General features: G+C 45.0%; 1 protein-coding gene across 3 annotated transcripts in view; it reads left to right on the top strand.

The window, feature by feature from the left end:
- Positions 1-25,340, top strand: part of CFAP299 (cilia and flagella associated protein 299) — a 336,852-nt gene that overhangs the window by 118,851 nt on the left and 192,661 nt on the right. For all 3 annotated transcript variants that reach the window (XM_083459104.1, XM_083459106.1, XM_083459105.1), the window contains exon 3: positions 596-686. In XM_083459104.1, coding sequence (XP_083315230.1) covers positions 596-686 — 91 coding nt within the window. The remainder of the gene's footprint in view (positions 1-595; positions 687-25,340) is intronic.

The following is a 25,340-nucleotide window of genomic DNA, read 5'->3' on the forward strand; positions in this document are numbered from 1 at the left end:
CCTGGAAGCTGAATACCGGCTCCCTCGGCCAATAAAGCGAGATGAGTGCGCAACCCCAGAGTCGGCCACGACTGGACCTAATGGTCAGGGATCCTTTTACCTTTTAGTTGCCTATGGGAAGCCCACAAGGATCTGCTGGGTTCCAAACAAGTCCAGCTGCTGGTAATGGGCCTGATCCGGCCTTCTCTGCTGCATTTGCTTGGAGTTGACACAGCAAAAAAAATACTGCCCCCATTTGTTGCCCTGTTTGACAAAAGCATCATGGCTTTAGATGCAGTGGCTCTGCTATTCTGTTCAGCCTTGCCGCACACAGTGTGCTGGAGTTGTGTTTATTAATTCAGACTTTTCTATAAAAACAATCTGCAGTCCTTTTTGAAATATGTAAGGTTGGTTTGGAACATTGTCAAGGTACTGATGAATCTTCTCTTGGACTGAGCTCTTTTAATTTATTTATTTATTTATTATTATTATTATTATTATTATTATTATTATTATTATTATTATTATTCACTCTTGTTTAAATGTTATTTAGATGAGGAAGAAGAAGATAGAAAGAGCCAGAAACAAACATTGTGTTCTGTCTTTCCCTTACCAGAGCTCTGGCAAGTGCAGGAAAAGAGCTGAAAGACGACTTTCTGAAGGCATTGGCAGAAAGGGAGGAAGCCAACCGCAACGGCAAAATGTCTGTAAGTAAATTTGAAAGGAAAGTTCTGTAAAACAATGTGAGATTGCAGTGAAAAGCTGCCATCCGAATACTGCGACTATTATGGGTTCTCAACATGGAAATGTTAAATAGAATGAAGCTTATGGAGGAAATTGAGGGAAGGCTCAGAAATCAATTGATCAGAGCACAACTTGATTTTTTTTTTAACATAAAAACAATGTCAGTAGGTTGTGTGAAGGCTTGGAGAGTAAAGAATAGAGCAGATCTATTTCCGTATAGACATATAAGATCTGTATGAAAACACAACTCAACTCTGCATTTCATATGTGTGCATATGCGCATGGGAGGGGGTATTCTTGTTTTCCTAAATAATATTACGGGAAACTTTCACAAGTTTTGACAGGGTCCTTTTGTAAGTGCAGCTGAAATGCACGCACTTAAAATTTCATACTCGTAATGCAGATACTCATCAGTGCAGCCAAATGTTAAGATACAAAAAACTATGTGTAGTGGTGTATTTACATTTTTCTGATATTTACATTTTAGTACTGTACTACAATGACGAGCATTCTGAACTCTTCCTTATCCTTAGATACTTGGCTGCTTTTGAAGAACTTGGTAGAAGCCACTGAGTTGGCCCACATGTGCCTTGAGTTCTCTTGCTTGGATCAGGCTAGACTTTAGGTCTCCAACACAGTGCCCTCATACACCCCCTTTGCCAAGACCTGCCTTTCCCAGTTTTTAAAATGAGGGTTTTGCGGGGGCCTTTTTTGTTGCTATTTGGTTGTGGGGGTGCCTTTTTTAAAAAAATCTGTTTTATTTGTTGTGTGTATGGGGGGTCAGTGTTTTGCCTGTTGTTTGCCTGTTTGTTTGTTTGTTTGTTTGTGTGTGTGTGTGTGTGTATTTCTGACCATCACCAGAAATACACACACACACACACACAAATACAATCATACCTCGCGTTACATCCGCTTCAGGTTGCGTTTTTTTGGGTTGCAAGTCGCCAAAACCTGGAAGTATTGGAACGGGCTACTTCTGGATTTCGGCGCACATGCGCAGAAGCGTCAAATCGCAACCCGCGCGTGCACAGACGCGGGTTGCGAACGCTGCAGGTTGCAAACGTGTCACATAGAGGAGGGAGAAAGGTTGTTTTATGCTGCTCCAGAGAAGCAGACACGGAGCAATGGATCCAAACTATAAGAAAGAAGATTCCACCTAAACATTAGGAAGAACTTCCTGACAGTAAGAGCTGTTCGACAGTGGAATTTGCTGCCAAGGAGTGTGGTGGAGTCTCCTTCTTTGGAGGTCTTTAAGCAGAGGCTTGACAAACATATGTCAGGAGTGCTCTGATGGTGTTTCCTGCTTGGCAGGGGGTTGGACTCGATGGCCCTTGTGGTCTCTTCCAACTCTATGATTCTATGATTCAAACGTGCATCCCACACGGATCACGTTCGCAACCTGAGCATCAGCTGTAGATACTTGGCTGCTTTGAATGGTTTTGTATTATGCTGTTTTTCATTTTGCTTCTGACATCATTGTGGCAGAAACAGTATGAGGAGTCACAATCCTTACCTCCTACTTAGGGGGCTAGAAGAAGCTGTGTATGGCCCCATGCAAAACATGGTTCATGCTTCTGGGGGACTGCCAAGTTTTTATTGTGGAACAGCATCCTGATAGGCTGGGTCAGCGATGGCCTTCCTTGCAGGCCATGCGACACAAGGTGATATCAGGCTTTGTTTATCATGAAGTTCTACTCGATAGTGATCCAGAGCAGGACTCCAATGTACAGTGGTGCCTCGCAAGACGAAAAGAATCCGTTCTGTGATTCTCTTCGTCTAGCGGTTTTTTTCATCTTGTGAAGCAAGCCCATTGAAGGATTAGCGGATTAGCGCTATTAGCGGCTTTTAGAGGCTTTTAGCGTCTTATCTGCTGATCGGATCAGCTGATAAGCGGCTTAGCGGCTTAGAAAGGGGGGGAGGGGAAAAAACCAGCAGGAACTCGCAAGACATTGTCATCTTGCGAAGCAAGCCCATAGGAGATTCGTTTTGCGAAGCACCTCCAAAACGGAAAACTCTTTCGTCTAGCGAGTTTTCCGTCTTGCGAGGCATTCGTCTTGCGGGGCACCACTGTATAGGTAAAGGGGCCCCTGACCATTAGGTTCAGTCGTGGCCGACTCTGGGGTTGCGGCGCTCATCTCGCTTTATTGGCCGAGGGAGCCGGCGTGCAGCTTCCGGGTCATGTGGCCAGCATGACTAAGCCTCTTTTGGCAAACCAGAGCAGCGCACGGAAACGTCGTTTAACTTCCCACCAGAGCGGTACCTATTTATCTACTTGCGCTTTGACGTGCTATTGAACAACTTAAACACGTTGCAGGATTCCCAAAAAATAGATCAAAGGCAATTGTATTTCATCCAGCAGAGCTTGACTGCTAAGGAAGGCAAATGAGCATAATGGTCACAAATCCAACACATTCAGGATTGGCACTGTCCATAAGAAATCCAGTTGCAGCAGACTTAACTTAAACTTACAAGAACTTATAATAAGTCTAAACCTCAACACTAAGCATACTGTCTACAGCAGGGGTCAGCAAACTTTTTCAGCAGGGGGCCGGTCCACTGTCCCTCAGACCTTGTGGGGGGCCGGACTATATTTTTTTTGGGGGGGGGGAATGAACAAATTCCTATGCCCCACAAATAACCCAGAGATGCATTTTAAATAAAAGGACACATTCTTCTCATGTAAAAACACACTGATTCTCAGACCGTCCGCTGGCCGGATTTAGAAGGCGATTGGGCCGGATCCAGCTCCCGGGCCTTAGTTTGCCCACCCATGATGTACAGAACACCACACCAGAAAGGAAACAAAGATAGAAAGAGAAAGTGAAACTCCTTCTGCCCTTGCTACTATAGTCAGCATGACCTTGACAGAAAGAGATAAGAGAACCAGTTTAAGGCAGCTGTACTCTGCTTCTCTGAAGGAATAACCCAAACATCATGAACCTTCTGCTTGCTTCTTTCACCCAGAGAAGCTCCCAGAACTAATTGAATTAACTCTTCAACTACCGGTAATTAGAATATGGAATATCTGATCTATACTTTCTGTACTAAGAAACTGACAGTGTTATGTACTATTTCACATGTAGGCACTACTCACAGAATATGTGTGATTTGATCACCCTCTAAATAATAATAATAATAATTTATTATTTATACCCCGCCCATCTGGCTGGGCTTCCCCAGTGTACTTCAAGACCAGTGAAGGACACATGAATGCCTCTTCCACACAAAACTTAGAAGTGGAGGGTGGCCAAGCCACCTGCGAAACCTCTGTATGTTATTCCAAATAATATGCAGTGATTTTCCTTTCAAAAAAACCCCCAACACACCATTGGATACAGATACTGCTTCCATGGCATTTCACTTTAACTGGAATTCATAGAATCATAGAATCATAGAGTTGGAAGGGACCACAAGGGCCATCGAGTCCAACCCCCTGCCAAGCAGGAAACACCATCAGAGCACTCCTGACATATGGTTGCCAAGCCTCTGCTTAAAGACCTCCAAAGTAGGAGACTCCACCACACTCCTTGGCAGCAAATTCCACTGTCGAACAGCTCTTACTGTCAGGAAGTTCTTCCTAATGTTTAGGTGGAATCTTCTTTCTTGTAGTTTGGATCCATTGCTCCGTGTCCGCTTCTCTGGAGCAGCAGAAAACAACCTTTCTCCCTCCTCTATGTGACATCCTTTTATATATTTGAACATGGCTATCATATCACCCCTTAACCTCCTCTTCTCCAAGCTAAACATGCCCAGCTCCCTTAGCCGTTCCTCATAAGGCATCGTTTCCAGGCCTTTGACCATTTTGGTTGCCCTCCTCTGGACACGTTCCAGTTTGTGGTGGTGGAGACTGAGTACATTAGAAAACTTGCTGTCTATAGTCCATTGGGCTACAATAATCTAAACTCATTATAATGTCTACCATATGTTGCTATAAACCCATCCATCATGTAACTTGGGTACCGTCCCCCAAAATGAAGTTATCAGATGCCTTAGACGTATGGAAGTGCTTTTTCCATAAGTCGGGATAAGGATTTTATCCCTGGTCTTTTCAAATATCTAGAGTTTTGTTAACAAGGTTCCAATGAATGGTTGGGTTGACATGATAAATAGACTTTCATACTTTAGGTCTTCTAATTTGTACATTACTGAGATGTTGCAGCTCTTGGGAAGTTGGCTAAGGTTTCAATCAATTAGCAAGTTACAAATAATATAGCTTGAATGATTAGGAAATAATCTAAACAAAATGTGCCTAGACAACGAATTCTGAGATCAGGATGGTCTAAATTATGCTTTAGCTGCTAAACTTTAGCATGGGGCATTGACATTATCACTGAATGTTGTCTGAGTCAGCAATTAACAAGCATGGACATCTTAAGCTAGTGTAAAAACAGCTTGTTTCCATTCAAAGGAACCACAAGTCCTGATTCAAGTGAAAGAAATGTGAATTGGATTGTTTTTAATACACCAATTTCCTGTGTTGAAAATGCTATGAAACACAAGATTGCATTGTATATCACCAGAAATATTGTGCTGACATGATCTTTTTCTGATTTTTTTTCTTCCAACTTTTATTGGGGGGAAAAAGTATGGGGGGGGAGGGATGCTGGCATGCTGCTGCTGAAATAAAACGTGCATTGTCAAAATATTCCTTTCTCTTCTGATGGAACCCATGTCTGTGCAATTAATATTTCCCTGCAGAGATGATATGAGTCACGCAGGTAATCATAATTTAATTTCAAACAAATCACTTTTGTGCTTAGAATATGAATTGCATATCACATTCCAATTCTCTGCTAGCAGGGCACCATAAAAAGACGTAAAACTGTGCATTTCCTGGAAATAGCTGCGATTTTTCTTCTAGCAGCACAGATATCAATAACTGCTTTTCCCTGCATGTTTAGAGTAAAAGAAATGTCAAGCAGTTTTAACGAGAAATGGCCTTTAGGCAGCTTAAATATCTGATCTTTGCCAGAAGGCTGATCATGGGTTTCAGTCATAAAATATATATTTTGCTTTCAAATTTTTCCAAAAAATGGTTTACTTTTCCTTTGCTCTTTTTTTAAAAAAAAGTTTTGTGTGTGTGTGATGCTTTCATGCTGTCTGCAGCAAAGGTAGCCCCAATAAAAGATATCTTCTCAGCTTGCAAAGGTGAACTCAAATAACCCTGAAGGTCCCTTCTAGATATTTGCTAGGGCAGGAAAAACACCACTTAGTCAATCTTGGACATGTATAGTGAGATTTTGGAGGGGAACGCAAAGCTGTGCTCATCCAAGTGTTGAAACTGCAGTGGTTTCTGAACCTGGAGCTGGAAGGATGTCAAACAGAGATTCAGCTGGAGCATGAAACCAGAATAAGGTTACAAATTTCTTAGACAGCACTAGGCCACACTAGTGAAAGCTTGCAGGTGAAATGGAGCTTTTATATGAATTCAAGGGAATGCTTATGCCCATATTTTTCTCTTCCTTAACACACGTACTCGCCTCGCCCAACTTTGACTCATTCCCAGACTTTGCCTCCTGTGTTGCCAGAAGTTGGGTGTAACAGCAAGCACCTGGGTGCAAAGCATGCTAGTTCTACTTTAGTTTGCACGGCAGAATTGGTGCCGCTCGCAGAGGGAAAGAATATGCAACAGCTGGCATGTTGGGCATTATGCTTCCTGAACTAGAGACTTCACTTTAAAGCACTAAACTGGGAGTGCAGAGAAGCTCTGCTGAGGCCGTGCCCATGCACTGGGTAACGGGCACAATCTACCAGCTACTGACTGTACAACTTAGAGTGGTTCCTTGACATACAGTTTCCATCTTGAAGTTAGGCTCATGGACAGTGCCAGATTTACATAGAAGCTAAACAAGCTATAGCTTATAGAATCATGGAATCATAGAGTTGGAAGAGACCACAAGGGCCATCGAGTCCAACCCCCTGCCAAGCAGGAAACACCATCAATAATAATAATAATAATAATAATAATAATAATAATAATAATAATAATAATAATTTATTTGTACCCCGCCCATCTGGCTGGGTTTCCCCAGCCACTCTGGGCGGCTTCCACAAAGACCAAAAATACACTAAGATGTCGCACATTAAAAACTTCCCTGAACAGGGCTGCCTTCAGATGTCTTCTGAAAGCCAAGTAGTTGTTGTTCTCTTTGACATCTCATGGGAGGGCATTCCACAGGGCGGGTGCCACTACCAAGAAGGCCCTCTGCCTGGTTCCTTGTAGCTTTGCTTCTTGCAATGAGAGAACCACCAGAAGGGCCTCGGTGCTGGACCTCAGCGTCCTGGCAGAACGATGGGGGTGGAGATGCTCCTTCAGGTATACTGGGCCGAGGCCGTTTAGGGCTTTAAAGGTCAACACCAATACTTTGAATTGTGCTCGGAAACATACTGGGAGCCAATGTAGGTTATTCAAGACCGGTGTTATGTGGTCTCTGCGGCCGCCCCCAGTCACCAGTCTAGCTGCTGCATTCTGGATTAGTTGTAGTTTCCGGGTCACCTTCAAAGGTAGCCCCACATAGAGCTTAGGGCCCCACTCTCTTGCCCTGCCTCCCAAAATACTTCTTAATTGTTTTTCACTATTAATATACTTCTTCTTAATTGTATTTCAGTTCAACAAATACTTCAATAAAATACATATTTGTTATGTGCAAATGGCTTTAGAATAGGCATAGGCAAACTCCAGCCCTCCAGATGTTTGGGACCACAACTCCCATCATCCCTAGCTAACAGGACCAGTGGTCAGGGATGATGGGAGTTGTAGTCCCAAAACATCTGGAGGGCTGAGTTTGCCTATGCATGGTTTAGGGCCTCATCAAACCTAAATCCGGCCCTGCTCATGGAAGCCACATAATAATGAGAATTTCTGGGTTTGTTTGTTTTTTGCTTTACGGGGAAGCAGTGTAGAGATTCTGTGTGTGGGTCACTCAGCGGTGATGCTTCATGAAAACCTGAGAACCAGTTGATACGCTCAGCAGAATCCAGTGGTGAAACTTCTTGTGTGCCACTCTAAGATGGAGGTATGGGATTTCATCTTAGAACGTTCTGCCATTAAAAAAAGGAAAAAGGAAATAACCTCTCTGCACATATAAAACTAGTGTGTTTTGCCTTCTCTTACACTCTTTTATTTTTCTGTGTGCTGGGAGTCTTTTTCCTGCAGGAGTATTCAAATATCCAGCCTTCCTACCACCATCATCTTCAGCCAAGTTTTGCTACTTGATCCTGCTAAATGTGTCAAGCTGTACCTCTTAATCCTGCTAAATGCATAATTTGGTCCTCAGCAATTTAGGAAATGATTTCAAAGTAACCTTCCTCATCTCATTAAGCAATTAGTTTACTGACTTCCAAGTCTCAAATTCTGGACTCTGAATCTTTAAATTGCTACTACATTTCCCAAAGGTTACCTTGATTTAAGACGGAATAACTTTATTTTGAGTAACGGACAAAGTCGGTTGGGGACTTGGAGGTTTTCTTGCCCAATTGTCAATGTGGCAGTATTCCTGGAGCCCTTTCCAAAAGATTCCCAACCTTTTGCATTCTTGAAGATTCATTGTGGCTATAATTTCACTATTTATTTTAATATGAATCTCTAAAAACAGTGGGTGTTTGCGTGGAAGATTCATTCCTGCCAAAAATGAAAGCAGAATGTCAAGATAAAGCAGATTACAGGCGATTGTAACCACCGCTTCCCAAAACTATGCAGTAGCCATTTAGTGGTGTATATTGGTAGAGAAGCTCCAGAACTTATTTAACATCAAGCATATGAAATGGGGGCGGGGGGCATTCATCGCAGAGTCATGGATTTGGGGAAATAATATTCTCGGAACAAGGAAGTGCCTTTGAAGTGGCTAACACTAGAGTGCACATCTCTTCAGAAAGAAAATGACAAGTTGAAAACGAAAAAAAGATAACTCATAATTTGAGGGCAAACTCTAGGAGCTGGAAGACCGCTCAGCTGCCACAATATGAGCTTGCAATATTTTCTACAAAATACACCCTGAAACAATTACTTCCCTCATGGTGATGACAAAAATGGCATTTCTGCAGCTGTGGGTCCAGTTTGAAGGTACTCGCATGGCATTCCGTACAGACATTTCTGCATATACCGTATTTTTCGCTCTATAAGATGCACTTTTCCCTCTTCAAAAATAAAGGGGAAATGTGTGTGCGTCTTAGGGCGCGAATGCAGGCTCCTTGGCTTTCAGCAATAGCAACGCGAAGCCTCCGAAGTGCAGAGGGAGAGCTCCCCCCGCGCTCCGGAGGCTTCGCGTTGCTTTCGCTGAAGCCGCCTGAAGCCCCCGGAGCACAGTGCAAACTCCTGCTGCGCTCTGGAGGCTTAAGGCAGCTATCTGCAAGCCTTCGGAGCGCAGCAGAAGTTCCCGCCGCGCTCCGAAGGCTTGCGGATAGCCGTCTGAAGCCTGGAGAGCGAGAGGGGTCGGTGCACACTGATCCCTCTTGTTCTCCAGGCTTCGCTTCGCTGGAGAGGCGCTGCACAGTTTTCCCTCTCTGCGCAGCGCCCCTTCAGCTAAGCGGGAGGAGAAATGGAAGGGGCTCCGTTTCTCCTGCCGCTTCGCCGAAGGGGCGCTGAGCAGAGAGGGGGAGAATTTTTTTCCCTGTTCTCCCCCTCTAAAACAAGGTGCGTCCTATGGTCAGGTGCATCCTATAGAGCGAAAAATACGGTAATTGATAATCATAGAATTGTAGAGTTGGAAGGGACCCCAAGGGTTTAACCTCTGCAATGCAATGATGTTACACAATATAGTCAAACAAACAGGCTATTGCCTAATTTAAGCTATGAGAATGCTTTAACAGTGTTGAAGACAACAACAATTTGATTGCATACATTAAAGTAACTGTGAGGGTTTGATTAGCTGCTTGTGCGTGAAAACGTGCTCCCTCAGAGTTTGTGCGACCCCACAAACCTCCGTGTGTGACGGAGCTCCTCAGACATGTCTGCTCTAGTCACTAGTAGAGTCCGACAGTGGCTGTCTGCGGAAGCGTTTCCAGCAAAGAAGTTCCTTAACGGAAACGCGTCTCCTGGACTCACGGCGTGACAGTTTCCTGCGAGGTGTGGGTCTCCCTATGGGAGACTCCGATACCTCCCCACTGTTCTCGCTGGAAGCCTCCCTGAGCCCTCCCTCCTGCTCGCATTCCCTCAGAGACCCACTCCTCCCCCTGCTGGTCCCTGCTTCAGCAGTTGAGTCTCTTTCATCCTGCCTGAGTCCCTCCACCACCTGATGCTCTGATGGCAGTTCCCTGACATCCACCTCCCCTCCAGGGCCCCCCTCACCCCCTCCCAATTCCTCCCCCCTGGGAGGTGAAGGGCTAAAACCCCGAAACGAATCTTCCTCATCTTCTGACGTCTCGAACAATTCTCTCCATCGATCGTCGTCCTGGCCAGCTGAATCCTCCTCCTCTTCAGAATCTGGGAACCCCTCCAACTCCTCTTCCTCGTCGGTGGTGGCAAAGTATTCCCTTCGGAACCTCGCTACAGGCTGAGGTTTACGTGGGAACCTCTGATGAAAAGTCTCTATTAAAACCTCGTCATTGACATCCTCTGCCCTAACCCAGGTGTTTTCCGACTCCGGTTCCCCTTCCCACATTACCAAATACTCTACTTGATCTCCCTTCCACCTGGAATCGAGGATCTCCGCTACATGGTAGCTGTGTTCCTTCTCCTCCATTGCTGGTCCCCTAGTGACCCTCCCCTCACTGTCTCCTCTATACGGTGACAGCAACGACCTGTGAAAAACTGGGTGCAGCTTCATGTGGTTCGGTAACCGGAGCCTGAAAGCCACTGGATTGACCTGCTGTATGACTTCAAACGGACCCAGCCTTTTGGGTCTTAATTTCTTACAACCTCCTTTGAATGGCAACCCTTGGGTTGACAGCCACACCTGGTCCCCCACCCTGATGCTTTCACCTTCCCTTCTGTTTTTGTCTGCCTGCCTCTTATATTCCTCCTTAGCCCTGTTTAAGTTGAGTTGGAGCTGGCGATGGATCGCTTCCATTTCTTCCACGAACTGTTCTGCAGCTGGAACGCTCCAGTTCTCCCCTTCCCCCCCTGGGAAGGCTCTGGGATGGCAACCGTGATTAGCCAAAAAGGGGCTCATCCCCGTGGACACGTTCTCTGCATTGTTGTAGGCAAATTCTGCCAGCGCCAGCTTCTCCACCCAATCATTCTCTCTGTCATTAACATAACACCTCAAATATTGTTGGAGGACCCCATTTGCTCTTTCCGCCTGCCCGTTGGTTTCAGGATGACGGGCCGTCGAGAAATTAACCTCTACATGCAGTAAGCTCATGAGCTTCCTCCAGAACCTGGAAGTAAATTGTTTCCCTCGGTCTGAAACCACCCTCAAGGGGGCGCCATGCAACCTAAACACATTCTCTACAAACAATTTGGCGGTTTCTTCTGCTGTAACCGCATGTGAGCAGGCTATGAAGTGGGCCATTTTAGTTAACAGGTCTACTACAACCATGATGGCTGTTTTCCCTCTAGACCTTGGCAGATCAGTCATGAAATCTATTGCCACTGCTTCCCACGGTCTCTCAGGTGTGGGCAGTGGTTCTAATAAACCAGCCGGCGCCTGCCTCTCCCCCTTGGCTCTTTGGCATTGTTCACACCCTCTCACATACTCCCGCACATCTTCCCTGACCTTGGGCCACCAAAATTCCCTGGTAACCAGCCACATGGTTTTGTGTTGCCCAAAGTGCCCTGCTGTGGGGCTATCGTGCAGCTGCTTGAGTACTTTCTCCCTCAATTCCCCTTCAGGTATATATAACGCTCCCTTATAATACAATGCCCCATTTCTCTCCTCAAAACCACCGGATTTGTCTTCCTCCCCTCTGAGATCCCTGAGTTTCCCCTGGGCGTATGCATCCTGCACCGTACCCTCTACCAATTCCCTTTGCCCCACCAAAGTCGCCCCACACACCCAGCGGTCCTCTGGAATGATATGGGTTTCTTCGGGTGCTCCCTCCCCCTCCAAATATTCAGGTTTGCGTGAGAGAGCGTCCGCCCTAACATTCTCTGGGCCTGGCACATAACAAATCTCAAAGTTAAATTTGGAGAACTCTTGGGCCCATCTCAACTGCCTTTGGTTGAGCACTCGCGCCGTTCTCCAGTACTCTAGATTTTTATGGTCCGTGCACACTTGCACTTTATGTTGTGCACCAACTAGCAGATGCCTCCATCTCCGGAACGCCTCATGAATAGCAAGCAGTTCTCGGTCGTACACCGTGTAGTTCCTCTCGGATTTGTTCAGCTTCCGCGAGAAGAAGGCACACGGACGCCACTCTGACTCCTCCTTCCCCGGCTGCAGAAGAAGCACCGCCCCTATGGCTCTGTCAGATGCGTCTGTTTCAACCCTTAGCTTCTTTCGTAAATCCACATGCAGAAGTTGTTCTTCAGAGGCGAAGGCCCTTTTCAGTTCCTCAAACGCTCGCTCCGCCTCCGCCGTCCATACAAACTTCTTTTTACTGCTGAGACAGTCAGTGATGGGCGCCGTCAGATGGGCGAAGTTGCGGATGAACTTACGATAAAAGTTTCCAAACCCTAGGAACCTCTGCACATCCTTCTTGGTTTTGGGTGTTTTCCATTCCAGCACTGCCTGTACCTTGCCGGGATCCATGGCCAATCCCTTGTCTGACAGGCGGTACCCCAGGAATTCCACCTCCTTGGTATGGAACCGACACTTCTCCAGTTTGACCCACAGCCTGTTGGCTTGCAGTCTGCTCAACACTTCTCTGACGTCTCTCACATGTTGCTCCTCATTCTCAGAATACACCAACACATCATCTAGAAAGGCAACGCAATTCTTGTAGAGCAAAGGGCCCAGCACGTGGTTCATAAAAGATTGAAAACACGCGGAGCCTGCTTGTAATCCAAATGGCATAACGAGGTATTCAAACGCCCCCAAAGGGGTAAACATGGTGGTTTTCCATTCATCCCCTTTCCTTATGCGTATCAGGTTGTACGCCCCCCTTAGATCCAGCTTTGTGAAAATCTTTCCCTTCCTCACCCTGGTCAAAATATCATCAATTCTGGGCATAGGGAACGCCACCGGTTCAGTCACTGCATTCAGCCGCCTAAAATCACATACAAGTCTCGGCTTGTCCGCATTTTTTTTGTCCACAAAGAACACTGGGCTCCCCCCTGCTGCTTTGGACTCTCTGATGAAGCCTCTCTTCAGGTTTTTGTCAATGAACCCTCGCAACTCCTGCATTTCCCTGTCTGACATGGCATACAACTCGCCCACGGGAAGCTGTGCTCCAGGGAGTAAATTGATCTGACAATCAAAGGGTCTATGAGGTGGTAGTTGGTCAGCTTCCTTCTCGCTGAACACGTCGCTGAGATCTGCATACTGTGGTGGTACCTTCACCTTCCCCATTACTTCAGTCCCTGCTAGGGTGGCTTGGGCCCCTGCTGAACCCTTCTCCCCTTTGCAGTGTTCTAGGCAATGTGCTGAACCAAAGGACACCACTCTTTGATGCCAGCCAACCAGCGGATCATGTAGAGCTAGCCAGCTCATTCCCAAAATAATGGGAGCGCCTCCCAGGGTGGCCACATTAAACGCTATCAGTTCTGTGTGCCTTGCCACCCTCATTATCATTGGGACAGTCTGCAAGCGGACTCCTCCTCCCAACAACTCCCTGCCATCAATCGTGGTCACCTGCAGGGGGTTGCTTAAAGGGATGGTCTGTATCTGGTGTTCAGCAGCAAACTCCTTGCTCATAAAATTGCAGGAGCTGCCTGAGTCCAATAGCGCCTTTATTTTTAGGGGGTGCCCATTCTGCAGCTCTAGCGACACTTCAATCACTAGAGCAGGTCGAGGAGCTTCTGGCACGGGCACTTTCACTGCTCTTTGGCCTGGCTGCAGTGCCCCAATTGTGGCAACCAGGCGTTGGCTTTTACCTGCTCCGCTCCCCCTTCTTCTCCCCCCTCAACAGCTCCCACCATCCCTTGCCATTCCTTCCTCTGGGGGCAGACTCTGGCAAAGTGGCCTGGCTGTTGGCAGAGATAGCATTTCCGGGGGCCCTTTCCCTCCTTCTTAGCTCCCTCGCTGGTTTTTGAAAATGCGCGCGCGCGCGCTGTTCCGATTTCCATCGGCTCTGCCGGCGGGAAAGCTGGCTCAGGAATGTCTGGAATGCGGAACTCCTTCCAACGTTCCCCTCTCCCTTCCCGCCTCTCCAAGGCTCTTGCCTCCTGCCGCGCTCCTATGGTCAGCGCAGATTTGGTCAGCTGATCCATAGACTCCGCCCTGGGGCTCCGTGCCAGCTCGTCTTTCACCCCCGAAGAAAGACCTTCTTCAAATAGCATTTGAACGGGTGCCGCCGATAAATCCCAACTCAGTCTGTGAATCAGCATGGTAAACTCAGTCCAATATTCACGGACAGATCGACTCCCCTGCTTACAAGCCATTAGCTGTCTGCGCACCACCCCTTCCTCAATATCGCTGGAAAACATGATATCCATTGCACGAAAGAACTTCATTGTGTCCTTTAGTATGTCATTGTGCGTTGCCATTAGGGGTCGAACCCAGTCTCTAGCCCCTTTCTCAAGATGCCCAATTACAAAAGCAACTCGCGATTCCTCATCAGGGAACTCATCGAACTGCACATTAAGGGCATATTGCATCTCTGTCCTAAAAGCATGGTAGTCCTTGGGGTCCCCCCCAAATTTCTGCACCAATCCTGGTACCTTTCTGGGGAATTGAGTGGCTCTCCCCTTCTTGTCTGCATCCTGAGCCCTTCTCTCCTCCAGCCTCGCCGTCTGCAGGGCCAGTTGAACCTCCAACGCTCGGTATCTATCTTCCAAGCTTGGACCAGCTCCAGCCCCTGCTCCTCCGGTTCCGGTTGGTTCGCTCATGATGCCTTCTCTTGCACAGGCAGCGTACAAAGACTGTCGGACTGCTGTGAGGGTTTGATTAGCTGCTTGTGCGTGAAAACGTCCTCCCTCAGAGTTTGTGCGACCCCACAAACCTCCGTGTGTGACGGAGCTCCTCAGACATGTCTGCTCTAGTCACTAGTAGAGTCCGACAGTGGCTGTCTGCGGAAGCGTTTCCAGCAAAGAAGTTCCTTAACGGAAACGCGTCTCCTGGACTCACGGCGTGACAGTTTCCTGCGAGGTGTGGGTCTCCCTATGGGAGACTCCGATACCTCCCCACTGTTCTCGCTGGAAGCCTCCCTGAGCCCTCCCTCCTGCTCGCATTCCCTCAGAGACCCACTCCTCCCCCTGCTGGTCCCTGCTTCAGCAGTTGAGTCTCTTTCATCCTGCCTGAGTCCCTCCACCACCTGATGCTCTGATGGCAGTTCCCTGACAGTAACCTACTAGAAAGGTGACATCATACTGGGGAATTTGTATTTTAAAAAATTCCCTCACTTATTTTCATATTATGTGATATTTGCTTTGAGCTTTTTTGTTGAATCAAATATAATTGTAATATTATCAAGAAATATAATATGTATGATGATGATGATAATGTAAAAAAACAACAACAGTGGAACATTTGCATTAGATTTAGTGGGGTGTGATACCCATCTGAGTTGCTCTCCTAGTTAAAAGGTTTTGCAAATTAATTACAAATTAAGGGTGCGTCACCAACTGCTCTTGATATTTACCTGTTCCAATATGCTTCTGATGTTGTATTTGAATGCACTGGCATGTTCTAGCAGTCATCCTTAGGCAAGTGCAAATAAACCTCTATCAGATCCCTTCAAAACACACTGTAAATCTTTATAGCACTGCAGCCAAATGCAAAACCGCATGACCACATGGTTTAATTCTCCTGAGATAGTACATGTAATTCCGTCAGGTTTTTCCATGCTCATTCATCAGTTTGGGGCTTTCATCTGCTTTTAAAGTCGTGGATTTTCAAGCAGGGGTGAAATTGCTCCTGTCACTAATATATGTTCTTGTTACTCCATCATTCTGTCAGTTTACTAAAGAAACTATGAAAAGGGGCGTGTTTCCACAAATACCAAGAAATGCAGTTTTTTTCTGTTGGGCTAATTTGACAGTGTTAATCTCATCACAAATGCAAAAGGATTTCATTTTTGTTTTACACCAGCTGTAACGGAAGCATATTGTGTTTGTGTGTGTATATATATCTATATATCTGTATATCTGTATATCTATCTATCTATATATATCTATATATCTATATATGTGTGTGTATATCGATTTTACATTTCCAAATAAACATTTTACAAATATCCAGTGACTTCCCTTCTTCTCTTTCTATGGTTCATTTTACATATCATACATCCCTGTGTATTTTACTATAACCATTCAAATTAGTTTTCCACTTTTACATCCATGAAAAATTATTTACTCTGTTGAATTTATCTTAATGCGGCCAGCGTTTTCATCAGCTGTATGCAGTTATTTTCCATATAGTCAATAAATGTTTTCTAGTCTTCTTTAAAAGTATGTTCTTCTTGCTCTCTTATTCTATATGTTAAGTCTGCAAGTTCTGCCAACTTAAGTTGCCAATCTTCTTTAGTTGGGACCTCACTCCCTTTCTATTTTTGGGCTTACAAAACATGGGCAGCAGTTGTTGCATACAAAAATAACCTTTTTTGACACCTAGGAATTTCAGTCTGGGTTATCCCCAACAAAAAGGACTCTGGGTTGTTTTTTTGGGGGGGAAGGAGTTTTAAACATTTTTTTCAGTTCATTAGACATCAATTCCCAATACACTGGAAGCATATTGTTTTACCATTAGTTGTAAAACTAATATTTGCTCCCTTTGCTTATGCTTAGACCCAGGAAGAGATCTGGAGGGAAAAAAATCATTTAAAAAATATTTGGTATCACAAAGTAAGCTTTCTGGGCCCAGGGACACATTTGAAAATCTAACAAATACAGTGGTGCCCCGCAAGACGAATGCCTCGCAAGACGGAAAACTCGCTAGACAAAAGAGTTTTCCGTTTTGGAGGTGCTTCGCAAAACAAATTTCCTATGGGCTTGCTTTGCAAGACGACAATGTCTTGCGAGTTCCTGCTGGTTTTTTTCCTCCCCCCCCCCTTTTTCTAAGCCGCTAAGCCACTTATCAGCTGATCCGATCAGCAGATAAGCCGCTAAAAGCCGCTAATAGCGCTAATAGCGCTAATAGCGCTAATAGCGCTAATCCGCTAATCCTTCAGTGGGCTTGCTTCACAAGACGAAAAAACTGCTAGACGAAGAGAATCACAGAACGGATTCTTTTCGTCTTGCGAGGCACCACTGTAGTCATGGGACCAAATAATACTACAGTGGTACCCCACAAGACGAATGCCTCGCAAGACGGAAAACCCGCAAGACGAAAGGGTTTTCTGTTTTGGAGGCGCTTCGCAAGACGAATTTCCCTATGGGCTTGCTTCGCAAGATGAAAGCCCATAGGGAAATCTCCGGGGACCTGTTTTAAATTGCTGGCGGTCGGGAGCAAAGACTTTCGCCCACAGCCGGCCTTCAGAAGAGGTCCTGGACCTCTTCTGAAGGCCGACGGGGGGCAAAAGTCTTTGCTCCCCCCCGCCTGCCTTCCCGGGACAGCGGAGACTTCTCCGCTGCCCCGGGCGATCTTAAAATGCTGGCGGGCGGGAGCGAAGCGTTCGCTGCCGACCCCCAGCATTTTAAAATCTCCCCGGGACAGCAGAGAAGTCTCCGCTGCCCCGGGCGATCTTAAAATGCTGGCGGGCGGGAGCGAAGCGTTCGCTGCCGACCCCAGCATTTTAAAATCTCCCCAGGACAGCGGAGACTTCACTCTCGCCCGCCAGCATTTTAAACTCGCCCCAGAACAGCAGGGGCTTTTAAAATGCTGGCGGTCGGCAGCAAAGCCCTCCTGTCCCCGGAGCTTGCGGGGCGGGAGGTGGGAAGAAGGGCTTTTCTTCCCACCGCCAGCCTTCAGAACAGCCTTCTGAAGGCTGGCAGTGGGAAGAAAAGCCCTTGTCCCCCCCCCCAGCCTTCAGAAGAGGTTGGGGGACAGACTGTCCCCGGACCTGGTCTGAAGGCAGTTTCCCTAGGAACGCATTAATTGATTTTCAATGCATTCCTATGGGAAACCGTGCTTCACAAGACGAAAAACTCGCAAGAAGAAAAAACTTGCGGAACGAATTAATTTCATCTTGCGAGGCACCACTGTATTTTACAGAAGAAAACCAGATATTGCCCAGCACTAATGGGTTCCAAAGTTCAAGAAGCATTAGATCTTCTTGATCCATCCACCCACCCCAAACTTGTACTCCGTCTCAGTTATAGAAACCCATTATAATGGTTAAATTAAACCCCAAATTAGTTCTGCTTAATTTTGTGGGTAACCTATTCTGCTTGCGTTGTTCAACTTAACATCAGTGGATGTCTAGATGAATAGTTCAGCATAGTTATTTCTTTTATTTAGTTTTCTGCTGATATTGCTTCCAGGCCCACAGCAAAGATCACAGAAACAGGTGCACCTGAAGAGGTTTCTTAACAGTGGAAGCAAAGTTAATGTTTTACCCAATCCAGATTATGCCTGGGCTGACATAGAAGTAGTAGGTCAAGGATCTGCCTTCAGAAATATTTGTGTGTGTGTTTTATATTCAGGCCTGGATAAATTGATTTTCCCATGACTCCTGGTGGTAATTTGACCTAAGGAATAGATTGGTTAAGGTTAGGCAGGCAGGCATTTGTATTTTGCTTTTAGATGCCAGACTAACTTGTGAGGGGTAACATCCGCCGTAAATTGTTAGTTCTGTTCTATTGCCACATGAGTTTTTACAGAAGTGTTTGGTTTTAGTTTTCCTTCTGGAGAAAATGGAAAAGCTAAACTAAAAGAAAGCTGGGGGTCATTGTAGATAATTGGATGATCTAGCAATAAAGTTCTGTCTTGGAAATACCAGACCAAGTGGTCTCTAATGTCCGCATCATTGCACAGAAACATTCAGCCAGACACAAGCAAACACTGCGTATTCCAACACAAGAATGTTTTCCTTTACAAGGTCAATGCACATTATGGTTTCTGATGCAGAAGACTGCATTGGCACAGTCCCCCAGGTATTTGAATAGATTTGTAAATAGGTATCTTGGTTTCTCACAGAAATGAATTACTAGTTCCCATAAATATCTCTGGGTTGTTTTTTTGTTTTTGTTTTTTGTTTGCAAAGAGAGTGTAGAGTTTTCCTGGAGTCTATGTGTACATGTTTTAATCTCTCTCCACCAGGTTTTGGTCTCCAGCACCACCTTCTTCTCCATGTTGCTGAGTTTGAAGCATTACCTGCTGTTGTTGTTTATAAGCTAACAATACGTTAGCTCTTGCATTGCTTTGCAACTCATGTTTTCTGCTTGGGCAAGCTCCAAATTGTTAATAATAATAATAATAATAATAATAATAATAATAATAATAATAATAATTTATTATTTATACCCCGCCCATCTGGCTGGGTTTCCCCAGCCACTCTGGGCGGCTTTCAACAGAATATTAAAATACAATAGTCTATTAAACATTAGAAGCTTCCCTAAACAGGGCTGCCTTCAGATGTCTTCTAAAAGTCTGGTAGTTGTTTTTCTCTTTGACATCTGGTGGGAGGGTGTTCTACAGGGTGGGTGCCACTACCGAGAAGGCCCTCTGCCTGGTTCCCTGTAACATGGCTTCTCGCAGCAAGGGAACCACCAGAAGGCCCTCGGGCAGAACGATGAGGGTGGAGACGCTCCTTCAGGTATACTGGACCGAGGCTGTTTAGGGCTTTAAAGGTCAGCACCAACACTTTGAATTGTGCTCGGAAACGTACTGGGAGCCAATGTAGGTCTTTCAAGATCGGTGTTATGTGGTCTTGGCGGCTGTTCCCAGTCACCAGTCTAGCTGCTGCATTCTGGATTAGTTGTAGTTTCCAGGTCACCTTCAAAGGTAGCCCCACATAGAGTGCATTGCAGTAGTCCAAGCGAGAGATAATTAGAGCATGCACCACTCTGGCGAGACAGTCCCATCCCATTTCTGATTTGACTCCACAGTTTTCAGCTATATTCTAAATTCTTTCTTTCTAAATTCTTCTAAATTCCGGTGGTCATATTGCCGTTAAGATACACAATCCATAATGCTGGAGCCTTGACAATTCACTGATTGGGTTATCACATAAGGCTATGCCAAATCATGGCTTAAGTGGATGCACAGGATCACAGAGAGGAGATGGTTGGTGCTTTGCTCTTCCTCTGGTCCTGCTGTAGTGGTGAGTTTAAGTCATGGTTTGGCTTAGCATATTATTCAAACCTGGGCTTGTGGTTTGTCTTTGCTTCAAGCTCTAACCAAAGTTTGTTGCTGATTTACAGCTAATGCTTTGTCAAGGGAAAACAAACAATGAGCCTAAGTTTCAATGACAGGCAAAGTCAAACCAGCCAGACTGGAAGAGGAGCAATGTGACAGTTACAGCCTATCTGAATATCCGTTTGTGCTAATCTGAGGGTTTTTTGTGGCATGGTATTTCATAGACAAGGCACCAGGCACGTGGTGAAACCATAGCTCACTTTAAGAGTTCATGCTTTACATGTACAGTGGTACCTCAGGTTAAGAACTTAATTCGTTCTGGAGGTCCGTTCTTAACCTGAAACTGTTCTTAACCCGAGGTACCACTTTAGCTAATGGGGCCTCCCGCTGCCACCATGCCACAGGAGCGTGATTTCTGTTCTCATCCTGAAGCAAAGTTCTTAACCCAAGGTACTGTTTCTGGGATAGCAGAGTCTGTAACCTGAAGCATCTGTAACCTGAAGCGTCTGTAACCCAAGGTACCACTGTACAGTTAAAAGGATCAGGTGACAGGTGATGGAAAAGACCTCTACCTGAGACCCTGGAAAGTTACTGCCAGTCTGAGTAGACATTAGTGGTCTAGGTAGACCAGTAGTCAGATCTGGTATAGGTTAACTCCCTATGTTCCTACCAAATGTGCGATGAAGAAGTTCTCTATCAATCAGATTACCTCTTCCTCTTCTTTTAAAGTTTGCTATGTGGCTGCCAGGGTTTACATGCTGAACCATACAGTTAGATTAGAGTTATGAACTGGGAAGAACTGGCTTTCACAGTTTGTGACCCACAAAGTTGAAAGCAACCTAAAATTAGCAAATTTGCGGGCCTGGAGTGGAATAGCGATCATTAGAAAACTTGGTGCTGATCATTGGGCAAGTTGCTGGATTGACATACTTCCGAATATTTTGTAACTATAACACATGGCATGTTTGTACCATGCCTTTCACTATTTTTTAAAAAAGAATTCTCCAGCAGGCGGCAGATGCCTGTCTAAGGAGCTGTTCCGAATGCCAGCGCTCCTTGGGGTTCTTCCCTCTCGTTGGACATGTGCTTCCTCTAAGTCTGCCAAGATGATTTTCCTTCCTAAAGGAAAGTGTTTGGTACACTGTCTTTCCTCCTTCCATCCCCCTGAAATGGCAGTTGAAGTGGAAGGAATGGGGAAGGAGAAAAGTACCAGGCCATCTCTGTGAAGTCAAGAAAATACTTCACGCTCATTTGGTGTTCCGGAGGCTGTTTTGTCACATCAAATATTTTTGATGCTCAAATTAAAAACACAGACAGCTTTTTAGAGCAGCAATTGCTCAGGAAGCTTTGGTTTGTAAATAACTAGCAGCATGGATCAAGGAGCTGGTGGGAAATTTCAGGAGAAATGGCTTTCTGTTCTAGGTTGGATGGGTACCTACTCAGTAACCTTAAACAAACTGCTCTCTCGTACACACTGTGTCTTTTTCTGTCTTGAAATTTGTCTGTCTGTTTAGCCTGTATCTTAAGCGAAGCATTTGCAACCCCTTGTAATCATGTGTATGCCTTGGACCATTCTGGCATATTGCAGTCACTGTGAAGTACTGTATCTTGGGGATTATTTTTCCACCTGCTACAGAGGTATCTACACTGTTGGTTTAATGTTCTTATGAGTTACTGTTTTGTCTTTATAATCACATAAGTCTCTGAACTGTAGCAGTCTGAAATCTTCTGCTCAGATCCTGCTCTTGTCTTGGACCTCTTTCCTGGACTTGGGGTCTAGTTTCTTGCTTACCATCTCGGAATCTCATCTAGACATACTTGAGTTTAAACTCTTTCAGTCCTTTGATGTAAGAACGGCACCTTAGTTACGCTAACTTGTTAATTGTCCAATCTTCATTATGGTTCCTTACTCTGCAGATCTGAAGTTCTGTACATCCAGTATTTTGTTTCAGTTATCTAGTCATATCTGGAAGCTCACAGGCAAGGCACAATGGGAGATTCACTCCCTATTCTCTCTCTCTCTCTCTCTCTCTCTCTCTCTCTCCCCCCCCCCCCAGCATCTAATAATCAGAAGCATATTGCCTCTAAACATAAATGTTCTGTTTAGCAATCATGTTTAACAGCTGTTGACAAACAAATGGATTTTTAACATCCTTTCAGCACTGGGCCATATGCAGCCAAGGTATAGCCAAACCTGAATACCTGAAGGGTTATCGGTTTGTGTTGGCAGGAAGCTGCAATGGCTGTTGACCCAAGATTCAATGTACCACTCATAAAGGAGCTGTCCAAAGACTGAATCAATCACTAGCTAGGGTCAGTGCTTGATATAGTAGTCCAAATTGGAACGAGAGGCAGTAGAAAGTCAGAAAGCAGTCTAATGTGGTGCACAAGGATGTGTTGAGCCAGAAAGGCAAGGCCTGAACTAGACAGTTGTCCTCGTCATAGAGTGTCAATATACTGTCTGAGATGGGACCCTGTTAGTGCTTGATGGGGACATATCAGGGGAACCAGTAACGCACATCAGGAGAGATGGCTCTGGTTTAAATTTCAACAGGTCCTGACAATTCACGTTTCTTCCCTGCTCATTTTAAAGCTAGCGGCCATCCCCACCTCTTGTGACAGGGAATGATATAACAAAGATCTGCATTCATCTGCTACAGCACATTTTGGTTGCACCCATCCTACTTTGGCGTGAGCAAAGTGAAGCCCTTTCTCACCACACAATTACTCAGTTTTGCACAATCCTGATTATGTCATGCAAGGTCAATTCACCAGATCTTGTTTGGGCAAATGGAATTTCCTTGGGGATTTTCATCGTTTCCCCTTATCTATTTTACTTTGATATAATTTGTCTCCCCTCCCTTCTTGTCAGTTAAGCTGTTCCCGTTCCCCCTCTTTTCTTCTATACATTTTTGAAGTTCCTTTGTTGTTCGTGTCTATCACCATCTGTTCTGTTGCTTTTGCCATGGAGGCCCACTGAATCAGCACGCCCTGGGGCATCCCCTCTCAGTCCACTGACTCACACAGGGTGCTTTTTCTGGCAACATCGCCCCAGTTCTCCTGGGGAGGAAGGAGTGTCAGATGCAGCTGTGGTAGCTTCAGGATGAAAAATAGCTCAAGCTCTGAATCACGCAGTAGGAAGGGAAATACCAGCACGCTTGGGATGTGTAATTTTTATAGACGAAGCAGCAAAGACACACCTTTCTTATGTGTGCATGGATTTACGCAGCTGCTCATTAAAGCTGTCTTGAAAAATATACTGTTCCTTGAGCATACAGCTTTTACTGGTTATCATAAAAAGCAGATTTGACGCAACATCTTTCCACAGGCACATGTCCACATGAACCAGAGACCGAGAGAGAACTGCTGAACTCCTGTTCCCTTCAGATTCTACATCAGGTTCTTCACCCAGAATACGTTAGATAGCTTTCCATGTGCTTGGCTTCCCTGTGTAGCGATCGTTGCATTTGGCTTTTCATAGCATCTTCTTTCTTTCTATCTCTCTTTCTCTCTTCTCCTGCACTCACTCACACACAGTGTTGGCCAGTGCGGAGAACCAGTGTGGTGTGTTGATATAGCAATTGCTAATCAGGTTCAAATTCCAGCTCAGCCACAAAACTCTCTGGGTGGCATCAGGCAGTCACAATCCTGTAGCCTAAACCAGGATGAAACAAAATGAGATTAAGCTGTTTTATAACCCCCGTTGAATCTTGAGGATAAAGTGGGGACAACATATAAGAAATAATCAAAGAGATAGTAGTTGATAAATCCCTTTCCCCTAATTTAGGCAATGACTGTCAAATATCATTCAATTTTGCTTTTGCAAACAATTTTGGGGGAACTGGCCTTAGTCAGACCAGGAATTGTTTCCCAACACTCTGATCCTCATTACACACTCAATAGCCAAGCTGGGTTCTTTGAAATTCAGGTGTTAGTCTGACTTAATTCCTGTTTTAATACATGGGAGGGAGTGTTGGGGGATACAAATTGGTAACAGGAAGTAGCCTATTTTGTCTCCCTCTGATTTCAGTGTGGAGCAGCCCCTCCTCCATAATTAACTGTTTTCGTTACAACCTTGTAAAAAAATAAAGCAAATCTGAGGATTTTAAAGTAAAATATGACACTAGGAGTTTAGAAAGAAGAAATCTGCTAACAGGTTATTCCAATTTATGATGGGTGTAACCATACAAACCTAATTGTTAATATAATTATTATTTTCATTATGTTGAGAATGTTCTTTAAGTAGTTTTGAGAACTCACTTATTGCTAGAAGCAAAAAGAGGTATATTTATAGCACCCAGCCACATTATAAAATGCATATCACATCACATCATCAGAGAAGAATGTATGCATTAAAAATCCATTAAAATCATACAGTATATATAAAACTTTAAAAGACAAATGTTACAAATTGTTGAAATGCAATGCAGTTCTAAGTACAATAACTGAATTATCACAATGCATAAAATACCACAATACATTTAAAACATGTAAACGGATCAAACTAAGAAACAAAGACACACAACTTATAAAACTTTTTTAATAGAAAAATCTGTGATGCCACTGCAAAACTAGAGATGCAAAGTATGTGCTTTAGTACTGTGTTAAGATTTTTCCCAGCAGGCTTTGGCCTCAACACTGCTCTTTTTGCCACGTGACAGTTGCCCATAGTTAATTCTTCTTCTTCTTTGGCAATCACTTGTAGTCAAGTAAGATTGTCTTCCATGAACACGGTCTTACCAGCGAGTCCATGAATGACTGTGCAGGCCAATTCTGGATCCACACGTCCTTCCACAGTGGGGAAATAGGTTTCTGGGTGGGAGTTGATCATGGCAAGGGTTCGCCAAATGTGCCTTCCTTTTCCTCCTTTTTTCCCTGAGTTTGTGCTTCTTCAAAGTCCACGACACCTTTGGTAAAGGCTGTTCTTTAGTTGCAATGCTCGCAGGCCAGTGTTTCCCAGTTATCAGTGCTTGTACTACATTTTTAAAGATTTGCCTTGAGAGTGTCTTTAAACCTCTTTTGTTGTCCACTGGTATTTCGCTTTCCATTCTTAAATTGGGAATAGAGTAGTTGCTTTGGAAGATGATAATAAGGCATCGGAACAACATGACCAGTCCAACAAAGTTGACGTTGAAGAATCATTTCTTCGACATTGGTGATCTTTGCTTCTTCCTGTAAAGGTACTAGGGATGCGGGTGGCGCAGTGGTCTAAACCACTGAGCCTCTTGGACTTGCTGATCTGAAGGTTGGCGGTTTGAATCCCTGCGACAGGGTGAGCTCCCGTTGCTTTGTCCCAGCTCCTGCCAACCTAGCAGTTCGAAAACACGCCAGTGCAAGTAGATAAATAGGTACCGCTGCTGCGGGAAGGTAAACGGCATTTTTGTGCGCTCTAGCACTCGTCAT

The sequence above is a fragment of the Podarcis liolepis genome (assembly GCF_965112155.1).
Source record: "Podarcis liolepis genome assembly, chromosome: 9".
In the NCBI taxonomy this organism is placed as follows: domain Eukaryota; kingdom Metazoa; phylum Chordata; class Lepidosauria; order Squamata; family Lacertidae; genus Podarcis; species Podarcis liolepis.